Source organism: Gekko japonicus, unplaced genomic scaffold, assembly GCF_001447785.1.
Source record: "Gekko japonicus isolate JY-2015 unplaced genomic scaffold, Gekko_japonicus_V1.1 scaffold325, whole genome shotgun sequence".
In the NCBI taxonomy this organism is placed as follows: domain Eukaryota; kingdom Metazoa; phylum Chordata; class Lepidosauria; order Squamata; family Gekkonidae; genus Gekko; species Gekko japonicus.
The window spans coordinates 825,510-842,471 of NW_015164674.1; the positions used below are offsets into that span (position 1 = coordinate 825,510).

Below are 16,962 nucleotides of genomic sequence, written 5' to 3' on the forward strand. Positions count from 1 at the left end.
TGAGCTTTGAGGTTCCTCCAGAACAGAATGGAATGTGATGCAGGGGAGTGCAGTAAGAAGGAAGGACTGGCAGAAATTGCTACTCTACACTCTTGCATAACTCCACTCACAGAAGAGCTTGTGCAAGAGGGGAGGGAGGAGGTTTCTGCCAGTTTTTCCTTCTATTGGAGCTCCCTGCATTGCATTACTCTGTGTTCCTGAAGATCCACTGATCCTTTGGAGCAGCTTTTTGAGGAGTGCAGGGATCTACATGGGGACAGGAAAAGGAGGAGATATTAATTCCATGAACTTGTTTTGTTCACTGTCCATTGGGTCTAACTCTTATGATTAAAAAATGCGGGCCCATTTCCTATTACAGATTGTTACTGGAATCGTCAAGCTCTGAACAGGTTCTGAGAACATCATTCATGAAAAATATATATGTCTTCTGACTTTAAATTTTGAATACCCAGTTGGCCTTTTCACATGAATACATTGAATCACATCTCATGAAAAATGCCAAATAAGACAGAAAACAAGCCAGCTATTCTGTGTACCTAATGCTTATAGGAGTTCACGAGGAACAAGGCAGCTGGATTCTCTGTTTGTTGTCTTGTGGCACATTAAATCAGGGCCAGAAATTTAAGACTATACATGTCAAAGCTATTTACAGAAGACATTAGAATGGGGGCACTATGAGTAATAAAAAGACATCTAAGCTGTTATGTAGCCACCCCAAGAAGATTGTGATATATTTCATCATATAATACATGAGGTGATAATAGGACTCAAATAGGTGAAGCAAATCTGGGTGTTTGCGTGAATTAATATAATTAGTACTAAAGAGAACATACTCAGGACACTCCAGGAGGCATTGGCCTTGGTGCAAATAACGTGGTTCATCTAAATCAGATCGACACTTCAAACAATGGTTGGTTTTAATGCATTCTTCACAGTCACCTGTGCAGCTCTCACACTTCCTCATCCTCATATTTCCAAAAGTTCCTTGGGGGCAAGGGGAGATACAGGACTCAGCAAAAAGAAATTTCCCTGAAAACAATAGAAAGGACGCAGTGTTACTGAAAAACCAATACCTTGCTTTCTGATACAGCAAATTTTAGGATGTGGTTGTTAAGCTACTTTCTCACTCCAAAACAGCATGAGATGTTTCCTTATATGCATATGATATCAGTAATAATAATTTATGTTTTTCTTTGAAGTGGAAAAATGCCTTGTCATTCTGCATTCTAGGTTACATTCAATAAACTGAGTGAGGTTCTGCTTTGCTCACTGAACAGAACTTTCCCTCCTCCCCCTTCCCACTGCACCCCTTGAGGTTCAAGGGACCCCCCCCCCCCAAAGCAATAGCACTGGGCATGAACATCAGCAAAAGATAAACCCAGCGCACATGCACACACATCCCTCAGCGGAAAGGCCCTCCAGCTAGCAGAAGATGGCCAAAATGATATATATTTGATTATCTTATTCTCACAACCCTTTAATGTACATTAGGATGAAAGACAGCTATTTGCTCAAGGCTAGCCAATATGCTTCATGACTTAGTACAGATGTGAAGTGGGATTGGAGAAATTCAAGCCTCTCATAGGCCAACAGGCAGACCCTCTTTTTGTTAGCTCCTTGTTAAGCCTTAAACAGGCAAAGGAATGACATCTCTAAGGATTCCAGATTGTGCAACTGAATAGATACTCCAGAGCTCTTTAAAATGCATTCTGTATACTGAACCACATCTGGGGTCTCAAAGCATTAGTCCTTCCTTTGCCTGTGGTAACAGAGTCTGTCAGACAGATGAAAGGCAGGCAGATATCCTGTTTTGCTAATTTTTCTGAGCAGCATAAATTGCAAAGTCATTCTTTTTCTTGTACATAGCAGGCTGCTGGTATTTTCTAGTTTGCTATGAAAATGTAGTAGGAAATTTGAGAGAAGTCCAGACAGTCTTGGCCTGATGCCTTTCCTACACAATTTTTCATGGCACAGGAGATGCATATGAGTGTCAAGAAAATGGTATCCAAAGTAACTGTCCCATGTTGCTTCTTGGTAAAGCAAGATAATAAGATAGGTGCCTTTAAAAAAAATATTTCAGTTGATTAGATAATAACACTGCCTCTAATTTGTCTAGGATCCTACCCTATGGCATGCTTAGCCCATTGCTTCCCCATAAACCGTGCCTGCAGCCACAGGCCCATTGTGAGCAGGGCCGAGCACCAATGCCAAAGCATGATTAGATGCTTTCATTACGAGACTGCAATCCTAAAAGGACCACATCTGTTTTTATTTAATAGACTGTTTCCCTCCAGCAACTTTGTTTAGCAAACCTCCAAACTGTTTTTGACACTTCCACAAAGGCCACTTAACAAATGCCTGCACTTTACTTGCTGTTTCATCACTTCATTATTCAGTCCTTGAAATTTACCACTGAATGTATGAATCAGCTTTTTTGAGAAATGCTGTGTTTAAGGTGACAACAAATGATACAAAATTCTATCAGCGGGTCTTTCACTTATGCTAGTAATTGTGGTATTTGTTGAGAGCTCTGTTCCTTTAATCCAGGCCTGTGTTTTAGACTGCCCTTGTCCATTTCGGGACTTAGTGTGGGCATGAACAGAGAAAAAGTAAGTTGTTACTGCAACTACGCACAAAGAAAGAATCATAGTTATTAACTGTGCTCCTGTTTAAAACCATCCTGGCTCCTTATTCTGATGGACACAACAGTAATCATTGGATGTTTCAGTCACTGAATGATGCATATGTATGTGTGAATGGGGCCCATGTTTCGAAGGCAGCTTTGAATTTGTTGAAGAATAGAGTTGCCAGGATGAGGCTGGCAACCTCCAGGAGACTGACCGGGGGGGGGGGGGGGGGGGGGGGGCTTGCCAGCCAGCTAAAGACATTGCCAGCAATGTGATGACATAACTTCTGATGTGAACAGAAGTGATATTACTGTGCTGCTGGCAATTCTCTAGCATTCAGCCAAAACACTATGGTTTAACGATTGCCAGTGATGCAATATCACTTCCAGGGGTGCCAGTAGTGATGTTATCAAGTCAGGATGCTGCTTATTGCCCTCTCCCCTTTTCTTCTGCTACCCAGCTGAGCAGCAGCCAGAAGGGTTGGATGGGCATGGAAGGTCTCCCACCTGAAGTGGGAACCTGTTTGCCCTGTTGAAGAATGACAGCACAAAGAAATATGACCCAATGAAATCCTCTTCTACATAGGCTGTTACTTGCATGCAGTTTACTGGAACAGACCCAAAGTTTGCATGGTATTTTAGAAATCCCACTTTTTAGAAATCCCACTAAGTCTCAGATACTAATGACTTATTAATGATATAAACAAAGCAAGTAATAAAGGAAGAAATAAGAATTGTATTATTTTTCTGGAGGGAAAAATAGTATATATCTTGGAAGAATAGTAAAATTTCAAGAGCTAGTTATGATCTCTAGGGAATATACAGTATACCAAAATATTTGATAATGCAAAGATAATATGCTTTAAAAGCTAAATTTTGCTACCTAGAGGACATGAAGTGCATGCATGAGCCGTTTTTTCACAGGTTTTGCATGGAGGATCACATGGCTGAAACTGAGTACTTGTGGCTGTATCAGGAAAAGAAAGAAAAAGTGATTTTATAATTTGATATTTTATAGATGTTTGCATCATGCCAGAATACCTCATTCCAAAAATTATTGTCATTAGAGAGAATTGGAGAGCAATGCAAATGATACTGAGTTAATTAAACATCATACAATATAATAAATAATATACACATAATATATAAACAACACATTATGAATCAGATAAAGGAGGAATAGCCCTTTTCATATGACAGTCATGCTTCAAATGAATGCATGCAGAAGGGACACAGCTGAACCTGCTATCCCCTCTCTTACCTCCATATTATTTATTTATTTAATTTAAAACATTTGTATGCTGCCCTTCGACCCAACTCAGGGTTCCTATATGCCCATCTAAAGGTCAGAGAAATACCTATGTATGCACCACTTATATGAAATAGGCTCTTTCTAAGCAATCAGGTACCCTGTATTTTGGTACACATACTTTACAGAACACGTGTATACAGGTTATATTATCCATCCCAACAGCTTTCACCTTGCAGCAGGAAACTGATTACTCAAGTATGTTCTCAGTGTTGACATAAAACTACAGCATGTGACAAGATACCAGTATGGGCGAGGCATTGTGACACATTCTGGATTTTAAGCAGCAACTGAGCTAGTCACTTCTTCTCCAGTGAAGAATCATAATGTTCATATAATGTTCATATGATGTTTTGAAAATATTTGCAGTATGCTTAGTTTCCAGACAGTTAATGTAGTATTTCTGATTCTCCACCAGAGGGAAATATATACTAGGAATAGAGGATATGTGTGAAGCATATGCCACACTATACACTTGTCAGCCAACCATTTTACTGCCTTCCAGTCATGTATAAACACTTAATGAATACTTATGTTCAGAGCTGCTTTCGACATTGCCTGGGCCTTAAGGTACATGAACGATCACATTGGTGGAGAGTTATTAATCCCTCTGTGCCAGAGAAGATAGAAAACTTCCACAATGTTGCTGAATGTTTTCCTTCAGTGGGAAACAGATGTGTGCATGTTGTCTTTCCTATATGAAAGACTTCAACATTTAATATAACATAAAACTCTTCCAATAGACAATCTTTTATCCGGATGTATAAAGATATAGCAGAATAATTTTGTTCCGTTATCCAGCAGTATCCCTCTGTTGTATTCACTTGATAACCTTATCTACGTGTATTGTGTCATCATTCAAGGAAGATTTAGCAATGCTAACAAGGCAAATCCTTGGTGCAGCTCCAAGGAGAAGAGCTAGAGGGATTCTACACAGGCAATAGACAATTATCAGTCAGCTTAAGCTGTATTTGCACAGTGATATGTGGGCTGCACAGGACTGTTCTTGAATTTTGTAATTAAGTTGTATTGTATGTACGATACAGTTTTCTAATCATTCTCTGATTTTGTAATTTAGTTTTTATCGTATGGTCTGTTGCATGTATTATACTGTTTCTATTGCAAGTGGTGTGATCAGCCTTGTGTCTCAGAGAGAAAGGTGGACTATAAATGAAGTCAGTAAATCTTAAACTACTTGTGATAATTATAATTGATACTATATTTGTTCAACAGTTGACTTTATACCCGTTCAAAAGCAGGTAGATTGAAATTCCTATTAATTAATGACCACTTTTACTAGGCACTTTTTTAATTAAAAAAAATCCAGTTGGATCACATGAAGCCTTAATGAAAGGAATTCACAGAACAGACTCTTTCTCTCCTCTCCCCCTGTATCTTCTGAAAATTTCCTTCTGAGGGTCAGGAGAGTGTTAGGAACAGAGTGGGAAGCAGAGCAGGAGCCGTAGTTTAAGTGAACCTCTCTCCTGCTTGCACTATTACAGCAAGAACTCTCACAAAGAGAGGGAGTTATTTCTGCCAATTGCCCCTGTTTTTATGCCTGAGAGTTCAGAAACATTAAGGATTCCCCTTTTACAATGCATAATGTCAACATTCTAAATTGGGTCTTTATTCAAATTGGATAGTGTGGCTCTTGTGCTTCTTAATTGAAAATGAATGGGATTATCTCACATAAACTTTCTGGTATAACTGTCCCTGAAAACTGATCAATTCGGAAGCAAACCTGTTAATAAGGTGAGGATTGGTGGTGTTGTATTGAGCCTGAACTGTACTTGCAAAAGGACTCAGCTTGGGGATGCATAACAATAGCTTGCTAGGATCCTAGAATGGACCAGTAGGGTGGCAGGGATCCTAGAGTAACCCAATTGGGAAACAATGGAGTGTAAATAGCCTATAGTTGGGAGTGGGGTGTGTTTGGCGTTTAACCTTTTTTCAGGCATATATATCCAGCTTCGGCCAGGGGTTTCTCAGTCTTCTTTTTCTTGCTGAATCACAAGTAAACTATGAGCTGATCACCTGAACACGTCTGAACCCAGTATAATTCAGGCAGGAAAAAAATGATACTGCTTTGCAGCATCACAGCGATGAACACATACCTTGATAACCAATTTAGTTAATGTAGCGAGTAGCAGGGATGTGATCTGATTGAGCTACCTTTGTTCCCCAGTGGGGGCATTATTTCTTATATTTCATTTTTCTTATGGCTTTGCAGATCTTGATAAGGTATAATATAAAGAATATATACATATAATAAAAATTCAAGAATTCTAGCCAGTCTCTGAAACCTATCAGAATTATAAATTAGAGGGAACTATGGAGTAGCTAAGAATGAAGTCAGCTACTCAACATTTTTCAGTCTAGTTATCCCAGTGACAACTACAATATTGATTTAAGAAGAAGAGGAGGAGGAGGAGGAGGAGGAGGAGAAGGAGGAGGAGATTGGATTTATACCCCGCATTTCACTACCTGAAGGAGTCTCAGAGCGGTTTCTCCTTTCCCTTCCCCTCCCCACAACAGACACCCTGGTGAGGTAGGTGGGGCTGAGAGAACTGTTCTGAGGACTGCTCGTGAGAGAACAGCTCTGAAAGAACTTGTAACTGACTTAAAGTCACATCAGCAGCTGCATGTGGAGGAGTGGGGAATCAAAGCCAGTTCTCCCAGATTAGAGTCCACACTCCTAACCATTACACCAAACTGGCTCTCCAATTTAATAAATGAAAGTCTGAAATACACTTATGCAACTCCAAGGGGATGAAGCAGAACATAATATAACTGTCTGCATAGATTTCTTTTACTCCACACATTTGAAAACCAAAGGGCAGGAACGTGTGGTGATCTGCACAATTCTGAGATCAGGTGATATCTAAGGGTGAACAAGGGAGAGATGGAGTTAGTATAAGTGCTAGCTAGCAGGGTCTGTCCCCACCCCCACCCCCGTGTCAGTCAGCACTACTGTGATATCTATGTCAGTAGGACATCATATTTAAAAATGCATGAATCATTCAAACTTACCTGAATAAGATGGGGGAAAGGGTTAATCCTTCCATGTGATGTCTCCTGAGATTCTCACTGCAGCATCAGCCCACAGGAGATGGGGGGGAGTTGCTTATCTACTATGCTGCTTTTTAAAAAGCAGTTTTGTACAGCTTTTACACCCTAACTTTTCCTTTTAGTGGTTTGTTTTAATCACTTTGTAATTTTAATAGCTATCCTTTAATGGCCTTGTTTTGTTGTTCTAGTTGCAAGCTGCCTTGAACAGGCTTCTGGAGAGGCAGTGTTTCGGTTCTCGAAATTAATAAATCATTATTCCATCTGCCTTTTTAGATGCTTTTTCAGAGTTTATAATTTCTGCTTTGTTGTTAATATGGTAGTTAGTGTAATTTTGGAGATTATAGGGGTGTTTAGTTTGATGGTTCAGTTTTGTATTTTACCTTGAACCATATGCTTTATATAATTTTGTAGCCTATGAGTTGTATGAATGCACATATTAATAAATGAAAAAATGGAATGGCTTTTTAAGAGAGATTTCTAATTTTGAGTTTTTGTACCTGTGTTGGATGCTTTAGTTGGAATAATATAGTTACCCCCAAAGCCTAATCATTTCCTTTATGATCTGCTGGCTACCAGTGGGAACAGGAGGGAAGGATGTTGTCCTGATGGTGTGATGTCAAGGTTTGCCAGGGAACCAGCAGGAGATGGGACAGGCAGGGACTCAGAGTTGGGGGGTGGGGAATCAGTGGGCCTGGAGCAATGATGTCGCTTCCAGCATGACCCAGAACTGATGTTCCAGGAATGATGCTCTAGCTTTCACCCCAAACTCTATGGTTTAAAGATTGAGTTAGTGGCAAATGCTAGAGTTCAGCCAGTGTCATAATGTCACTTCCATGTTGCACCAGAAGCAACATCATTATGCCAGGGACACAGATTGTACCTCCCCCCCCCTTTCCCCAGGCATTTCCTCCTCTCACCCAGTGAGCAGTGGTGAGCAATGGGAACTGTGGGTGTGAGGATGGGAACCCTAGTAATATTACTTCTAGCAAATACAGGGAAGTGACATCACCACGCTAGCACAACATCTGTAGGTAAAGCTATAGAGTTTGGGCCAGATCCTAGAGTGTCACATCAGTGTGCCAATATCACTTCCAGATATTCTCTCCCACTACCCTGCTAAGTGGTGGCAGGCAAACAAAAGGGAGGCTTAGAGGTCTCCCTGCTCTGAGAACTTGGAGGTGGTCTGGAGGTACCCTTAGATTCTCACATTCTCACCTCGGCAGCAAGCTGAAAGACTTTGCCTGTGCATGGCATAGCCTAGCAATGCCTGGCAACAGAACATGCCTCACGGCCTCTTGCCTAAGGCTTTAACAAGTCTTGTTGTGCACACATCATGAGTGCTGGTTTCAAAATGAAAGCTGAAGAGCAGAATGTCAAGTGTAATTTTAGAAATGCATTTTGAAAAGCATCCCAAGCTGAAAACACATTTTTTATTTTCTATTATTTTCAGGAAATGTATCAAAATTTGAATGTATTTCAGGACTAGGATTACCAACCTCCAAGTGATGTCCTGAGACAGAAATCAGTTCCCCTGGGAAAAGTGGCTGCTTGTAGGGTAGACTCTATGGCATTATACCACAGTGAGGTCCCTCCCCTCCCCAAATCCTTCGCTCTCCAGGCTCCACCTCCCACAATTCCAGGTACTTCCCAACCCAGAGTTGGCAACACTATCCAGGACACAGTATTTTGTATGAAATATCTCTTGACATTTTATTTTGATAAAGGTTTTGGAACAAGCTCAACTGTAAAAGATCTGCAGGCTTTTTAGTTTAGGGGTTTTAAAACACACACAGAGAAATCACGCTAAATTGATTTTCTCTTTTGCCTCTATTCAAAAAAATATGGTGATTCCATGCTTTAAATGAAGAACATAAAAGGTTGGGGATGTTACATCTGCAACAATAAAGCCCCTTCAGCTTGTTAAACATCTAGTCTAGTTGAACCACTGTGTGTTTTCAAACAATGAACCAAGTTCTTCAATATTTTGTCTCCTGGCTCCCAAAATAATGTCATCATCTGGTACACAAGATAGAATACAGATGTTCTGAACTATACACATAGGCTCAGACAATCTTTTCTTCTTAGCTTATCCTTTTTTAAAAAAAAAAATGCTTGAATACCAGACAAATTTAGATCCATTATTTCAAACCTCATCACATTTTATCCTGCTTAGGGACTGAATTTCTTAATCTCCTCAGTGGGTATGCGAATCTGTCATCCTATCAAAAAGTTGTTATATATATCTGCAGCCTGAAACTAGAATACTATCCTCACATATGTTCCTTCCTTCTCTACCATAGTCCCCAAAAACTGATGACCATGTATTTGTATTGTCTTCCCTTTTCACAATGGGAATAAGGGATGGAGAAGATTCTGTGATGCATGGCAATTTGTGACTGTGTGAACAGATTCTTCGATGAGGCACATGAGAGGTCAGTAGACTATGTTTTGGGGTTTTCCTCTCTGCCTGTTATTCATGATCATAGAGGAGGTGATCTGCACATAGAATCCTGTTTGGATCAGGTCCCACGGGTCAGTATTTTCTCTCTCTCTCTCACACACACACACAAAAAACCCTCAACCATTCTTTCATTTATACTTATACAAGGAATACGCACTGAGTCCCCCCCCCCCCCATTTAGAAATCTTACTTCTACAAGTGGGAAGAGATTTCAATGTTAATCTCTATCTAATGATCTTTCAAAATGCAAGACATCTCTTTGTAATCATAGGCAGAGTTCTGGGCATTCTCTGAGAGAGAGCATTTTTGAACTATTACTGCCAAAACACAAAGTAATGAAAGTCCATTTATGATTATTAATTCGCTAATGATGATTGCCTGGCACCTAAATAGAATTACCCAGTCATGATTCCAAACGTATTCTTGGACCATCACTTCAGTTGCCCAATGGAACTATGGCTACTTCCCCTCCTGCTTCATCCTCATTCCCAAACGGAATGAGGATCGAAGCAGAGGGCGGGGTAAAGAAGGGGCGGGGCTTCACCACGTGGCCGCCCCGCCCCCTAGAGGTTCTCTTCCGGAGCTCCGTACCTGAGAGCTCCCCCCCGACTAGAGCCCTGGAACTATGAAATGTTTTGATTAAACAGGGTTTGTGGCAATTAATATTCTAGTTAGGTTAAGTTGACATTATAATGTATAACTTTATATTAAGATTGTATTCACTTAAGCCCCAAAGTAATTTTATTTCTATTAGTATAATTGTCCTAATTATACAAATTATGAAATATACTAGAAGGGTATTATTTCAACTGCTACGAATAATTTCCTAAGCCATTTTTATGCGGTGAAACCATTACAAGTTGCATTTGGGCTATCTATGCAGCAGCTGTTGGATCAAAAAGGGGTCTCTGGTATGTAGCACTTTTTAAGGAATGTGACTCGAATAGCTAGGCATACATGAATCCCTAGCTGAATCAGGACAAAACTATTTTGTGTCTAGTGTGCTAGAATAGTGCTCTTGAGACCAGTGTAAGCCACAGAGGATTCTACTGATCTTTGTGCTGATCCAAATGGACTAGCAATAGTGGCACAGTTTTTAAAAATCAGTGCTTGTAGACTCAATCCAACTCACATTTAGCTTCAGTTGTGCTACTTTCTCACTACTTTGCTAATATTGCTACAGGTGCTGCAGGAAGCAATCATATGGTCCGTTCTATTTTATTTATTAGAATATACAACCCATTTTTCCTGGCTCAGGATGACTAACAATATTTTAAAATAGTTTTTAAAAAGTCTTACATTTCTTCCGGACAATGCTCGGGCTTTTACTTTGGTGAACCTCCAGGGGAAGGGGCTTCCACAACTGTGGAGCAGCCACCGAGAACACCTCTCTCACTGCCCTTTCCACCTGGCCTCTGTACACGGATGGCACAATCAAGAGATCATTCTCAGCTGACTGTAAAGATTGCGAACGGGCATAATGGAGGAAGTGGCCTTTCAGGTCTGCAGAGCCCAAGCCATTTGTGGTGTGCAGCTTCTCTCTCTCTATCAGTAAAATAGGATTGATAATAATTATTCAGCTTTATGAAACAGAATAATAGTCTCAGAAGAGGCAAAACTACTAGGTGACATTATTTGGTGATTAGGATAATTTACTATATATTAATCAATACTACCTTAATGTTATTGATTGATTGATTGATTGATTGTTGTCCAGGTCATACTGATTACGGTAAAAATCTTGAATCAGCTGGTGAATCAGATTGTTTTAATAACGTGACAGTTTATCACTAATCATTCAACTAAACTATAGACATGTTTCTTTACGTAGAAATCCATAGAATTCTAAAAACTCTACTTTGATGTAGAGTGATCTGTAGCAGAAAAACAACACAAACAAGGGGGGAAATTAAAAGCCCTTCTCTCCCTGTGCTGGTTGCATCCTTGAAATTGCTGTCCTCACAGCGGCATTCTGCCGGGGACGATTGATATGTTAAAACAGCCCTACAGCAAGCTGAGGCAAGCAACCCCTGTGGTGCTGGCAGTGCCATAGGGACGGCTTGACTTAGATCTGGGCTGCAGTGATGGCAATAGCTAGACCCATTGTTATCAATGTCATGGCCTAGATCCCGGCTGCTTGGTCTAATGCCAGCACTGGGGAAGCCATTTGGCCCAGCTTGTTCCTGGCCTTCTGTGGTCTTCCAGAACAGCAGCCACGAGCAGTTAAAAGTTCAGTGTACTGCTAGGCTTCCTTTTTTTTTTTTAAGTCAGGAATAACAGTCACAGACCAACACGTAATATGTATTTCTGTCCTCGGTTACAATGAGTGCTGAGAGTATATGTGGAGAGGGAAGGAAGGAGGAGACAAGAAGGTCCGTGCCACTTATACTTTAAAATGTTATGTTTCTTTTATGTTTGATTGATTATAACCAGGCTATTCCTTTTTGTTATTTCCAAATAATAATAACTGTCTGCTGTCAAGTTGAAATCAATGCATGGGGGACTCTAGGACCGTGGGGCTTTCAAGGTAAGAGATGAGCAGAGGTGGTTTCCCATTACGTTTCCTTTGCATAGCAATCCCAGTCTTCCTTGGTGGTCTCCCATCTAAGTACTAACCAGGCCAACTGTGCTTAGATTCCAAGCTCTGATGAGATGAGGCTAACTGGGGCTATTCAGGCTGCTGTTATTTCCAAAGGACACTATATTTAAAAAAAAAATCCCCAGTCCAAACTAAGGAGCAGCACCTTGGTATACTTTTGCCATGGAATGTAATTCACTTCAAGTGAGACTCATTGCTACTCAATATATTCTATAAAAAAGTGTGGAGGTTATGCATTAAAAAGAACTTTTGATCATTGTGGATAGTTTTAATCTCTGTATTTAGCAGTGATGACATATATTAAAAACTAAATATGATATTTTAGATTTCTATAAACAAAGTCTGTTCTAGGATTTTGGAATTAAGTGGTTCCCTTTCTATCATAAAACAATAATGGTTACTGTGGGAGAGACATGAAAAGACTTAGAGAAACTAGAGCAACATACCATTCCAGAATTTCCCATCTACTTGCTTGCTTTTGGGCTTTACGCACTTTCCATGGACTAGTTCAAAAGTTCCTTTGCAGCTAGTACAGTCATTGTAGTTGAACCCTTCACATGTTGCACAGGTCCTGTGGCATGGTTCACATTCTGCTGTGATCTCATCACTGTAGAAACCTGCTCCGCAGTCATTCACACATTTCGCATCTGAAGCATAAACACAAAACCTTTATGTCAATATGTCAGCAAAGCACACATTAATACCTCTAATTGGAGAACTGGCAATACAGTGTGCTCTAATCACGGGACATATGTTCTAGTCTTATAAATGACTTAATGTGTCTTCATAGGGTCAACACAAGTCTTGGAGTATTTTAATAATTCTATGTTCATCCCCAGTCATTTTGACATAGGTTAGTTCATAAAAAGCCCACCCATGAAAAAAAAAACCCAGCATGGCTGTGAACACACATCATCAGTATTATAACTCCCATTCATTTAAAAATAAAGCATATATAACTGGGGAAAGTTTTGTGAGGTTCTGAGACTGATGGTTTGGCATTAAATGACAATCCTGGCACATGTTCCCTTTTCTTCCATGTTATACTCTGGCTAGGTTTTTAATGCTGGATTCTTAATACAGAGTTTTTAATTGTAAATAAGTTTTAATTATGTTGTTATTATCTTTAACCTTGTAAACTGCGTTGAGCACATTATGGAGAAGTGGCGTAGACATTTTGCAAATAAATAAAATGATCTGTTCATGCAGCAGAACCATTGGAAGCAGTTTACAAAAATTTCATAATGAATCATGTTGAATTTGGGCATGTTAGACCCTTTAAACCAGAAGATGTCCTGTATTTCCATAAGGGGTTTGATTATTTGGGGGAAAACTACAGTGATGGGAAGAGGACCCACAATGCCATAAATTCAAGATCACAGACAGACTCTTTCAAATGTATACCCATTTTTCCTTTCTGGGTAAAGCATGACATTTTCAAGGAGCTCATATATTACCAAGGAGAAAAAAGCCTTCTGTACACCAGTAACACTCATATTGGTCACAGCTTCCACAATGTGGGTGACAGTCTATGCAAAGGAGAGAGTTTTCATCATTGTAGGTATTCTGAGGACAACTTCTATAACACTCCTGCTTGTACCTAGAGATTAAAAAAAATGAAATATTGATACTGGTGTTCCTTATTCTGGAGGAGGCAGGCAACAAAAGAATAGATCGTAGAAGGTGTGAAATTGAATTGGAAGTGATCCGTGCACATGGTAAACATCCATTTCATCTTGAAAATGAGTACTGGCAATATTAGGCATGTTCTTAACTATGTGTTTTATCTGCTTTAATTATAATAATCCACCATTTTCTTTTCTTAGCTCTGAAATATCTATGTCAAAGCACTTGACAGCCTTGCAAAGAGAGCACTATTTTGTATCAGAAAAGGTAAAAAGAAATAGGTAGAACGAGAACTTACATATAATAATTATGAATGCATGATGTGCAGATTCTTGGGTCATCTGGAATTAAAAACAAAACAAAATGAAAACAAAAGACTGCACCAATCTCTCATTTATCCAGATTTTTTTTGCTCAGACAAAAAGAGTGGGAACATCTACAATGTTGTCAGGAACAGAGGGCAGTATTATTGGTTTGCATTGCTGCTTCTGTCTAAAATTTAAGTGGCACATTTCATTTGTTTTAAAAACCCTTCTACATACATTATATCAGCTCTGAGCTATACATCAGCTGTGTTAGGCAGGCCAGTATCTTTGCTCTTATATTTGCAGATGGGAAGCTAAGATAGACTACACAATATGTTGCTAAAGAAATTGTGGCTGAAGAAAAATGTGAATGTTTTAATACCCATTTATTTGTGTATATATATCCCTTGTGGTCAACAGGTGATTGGGTATTTTAGGTCAGTCTATGTTATTTGCTCATATGCCTTTAATTATTGCATTGTCTTGATCCAATGTCTCCTTATTCAACATATAGATCTGACTTTGCAGATTTTTAGTAGTTCTCTGTAGACTTTTTAAAATGACAAACAAATGCACATAGGGAACAGAATAATGGCAGTAGATTAACCATCCTGATTAATTAATGTGTGTGACATCTGAAACATAGCCTTCATGTGTATGGTTCTCTGAGCATTCTTGGAACCCTTGAAAAAATGAGGTTCCCCATTGCAAAGGTCTAGCCGTACAGTTGTATGCATGTAGACTTTTGTTGTGTTCTATGTTACTGGTGATGTAAGCTTCTCCCTTTAACTCTTTTTTTTTTTTTAAACCTTTATTAATTATTAAGTTCACAAAAAAGAGCAATCCAAAAGTAAAACTATTATAACATTATCAACTGGTAGATACTCCTAAAAAAACCGAGGCTAAACAAAAATTTTCATACAGTTTTCATACACCCACATAACATCTCATATTGATACATGTTTACAATAACCTTACAATTCTAACCAGATTCTATAATCATTTCTACATGGACAAACTTCATTCTGTCTCAGAAACCCAATAACTGGCTCCCATATTTCATTATACTCACAGGGTGAAAAAGACAAATGGGAACCAACAAAGAAAGAATTGTTTACTGTTTCCCCCATGATATAAACATCCCAAAGTTTGTCAAACCAGGCATCTATGGAAGGCCGATTTGGGTTTTGCCATTTGGCTGCAATCACCTGCCGTGCAGCTGCAAGGAACATTGACTCTTTTCAGATTGGATCACTGGACAAGACCACCATAGATGTAAGGGGGAGCCTAATTGATTACACCCTTTCCAGTAAAGTGGGCCATAAGAGGATCTAATTTTATTAAGTTTGGTTGGGCACAGATTCCAATTAGAGATTGTCTTATAAAATTGAATCTTTAAAGGAACTATAGATGATTTTTTAGAAAGGGAGTTCCATAGTTTCTACCATTCTTCAGGAGTTAAAGTCCATTTTAATTCTTTCTCCCAAACCTTAGTATAAGTAGGGGGGTTGTTGTTTATTGTATCTTGGAGGTTCTTATAAATCTTAGACAGTAAACTTTTGGTTTCTTCATCAGTGTTTCTGAGAATTTCATCTTAATGGCTGAAGAAGATGACCATCTTTTATAAACTGCATTATTAAATTTTGGATTTGAGAGTACTGAAACCAGTTAATTTGATGACCTAATGTGTCATATTTTTAGAAATAATACTGCCATTCAATATCCAGACACAAGGCCTATCTAAACCAGTCCTCATCCATTCCTGGTATCTGAAGGGTTCCTAACCAGGGGGAAACCACTGTTGATTTAAAATAGTTGATACTGGAAAGGGATGAGGAGCTAAGATTTTTCTGTAATTATCCCAAATTCTTAAAGTATTATAGAGGAAATGATTAGCTGGGATTGAATGAGATCTAAAATTCTGTGTTGTCCAGATAATTCCTTTCAATGTCAAGGGGTCAGCGAAAACCTCCTCTATAGAAATCCATGTTTCATTTGGAAAGGTATGCAAAAACTGAACTAACTGTGCTAAATTTGAGGCAACATAATACATCTTCAGATCAGGAGACTGGAGGCCACCCCTTTTACCTGGTTTGCTTAAAGTCATATGAGAAATCTGTGTGTGTGTGTGTGTGGGGGGGTTTGGCCCAAATAAATTTATTTAGTGAACTTTGCCAAAGTTTAAGTTTCTTCTCAGGAATCTCTACTGGAATTGTCCTGAATAAAAGTAAAAACTTCAGCAAACTAAAACTTTTTACTATAGATATCTGCTCATGCCAAGCCCCCGCTGGGGGAGGGGGAACCCCCAATTTACAAGCCCCTTACCCACTTTTTAAAAATTCGGGCCCAGGGGAAAAAATGGCGGCCAGAAATTGCCAGTCTAGCATTTAAGGGCTAGAGCATGTTCCCTCTAGTATGCTCCGCCTGGAGCACAGTTCCGGCTGGCTTCCGAGCTGCCCCTCCCTTCTCAGAAGCCCTGCTTTGCTCAGGTGCAGTGATATTTCCCTCCTTCTTGCCTCTGGCATCGCAGCTCTTTCCTTTCCAGCCTCCGATATCCTGCTTGAGTGGTGGTGAGAAATCCCTCTTTTATGTCTTATAGTCAAGCTGTAGCTTCCCTGTAGTGTGTGTGGGGGGTTGGGTTTCAGAGTCTCTACCCAAAAGCCATTTGCTCTCGGAGCTTTTTTTTTTTGGGGGGGGGGAGCTGTGTAGTCTGCTTTTGCACACTTCCTGCAATGGCCATTGGCAGAGGATGCTATTTGCCAGCTCTGAAGTTTTACTCCTCCAGGCTGCAGAAAGGAAGGTGGAGTGTGTGTGTGTGTGGACAGAGAGAGAAAGAGAAAGGAGTAGAAAAAACTGTGAATTAAAAACAATATATATACAAAACAGGCTTCTTACTATTTGCAGTGCAAATTGTTGAAAAATTGAAGCAAAACTCCCCCCCCCCTTTCTGACTGCTCACGACAGAAA

General features: G+C 39.6%; 1 protein-coding gene across 1 annotated transcript in view; it reads right to left on the bottom strand.

Moving 5' to 3' along the window:
• Window positions 1-16,962, bottom strand: part of PCSK5 (proprotein convertase subtilisin/kexin type 5) — a 491,368-nt gene that overhangs the window by 20,065 nt on the left and 454,341 nt on the right. The window contains exons 25-29 of the mRNA XM_015409257.1: window positions 13,989-14,031; window positions 13,522-13,664; window positions 12,511-12,711; window positions 10,765-11,010; window positions 834-1,029 (exon numbers count right to left, since the gene is read on the bottom strand). Of these exons, the coding sequence (XP_015264743.1) occupies window positions 834-1,029; window positions 10,765-11,010; window positions 12,511-12,711; window positions 13,522-13,664; window positions 13,989-14,031 (829 nt within the window). The remainder of the gene's footprint in view (window positions 1-833; window positions 1,030-10,764; window positions 11,011-12,510; window positions 12,712-13,521; window positions 13,665-13,988; window positions 14,032-16,962) is intronic.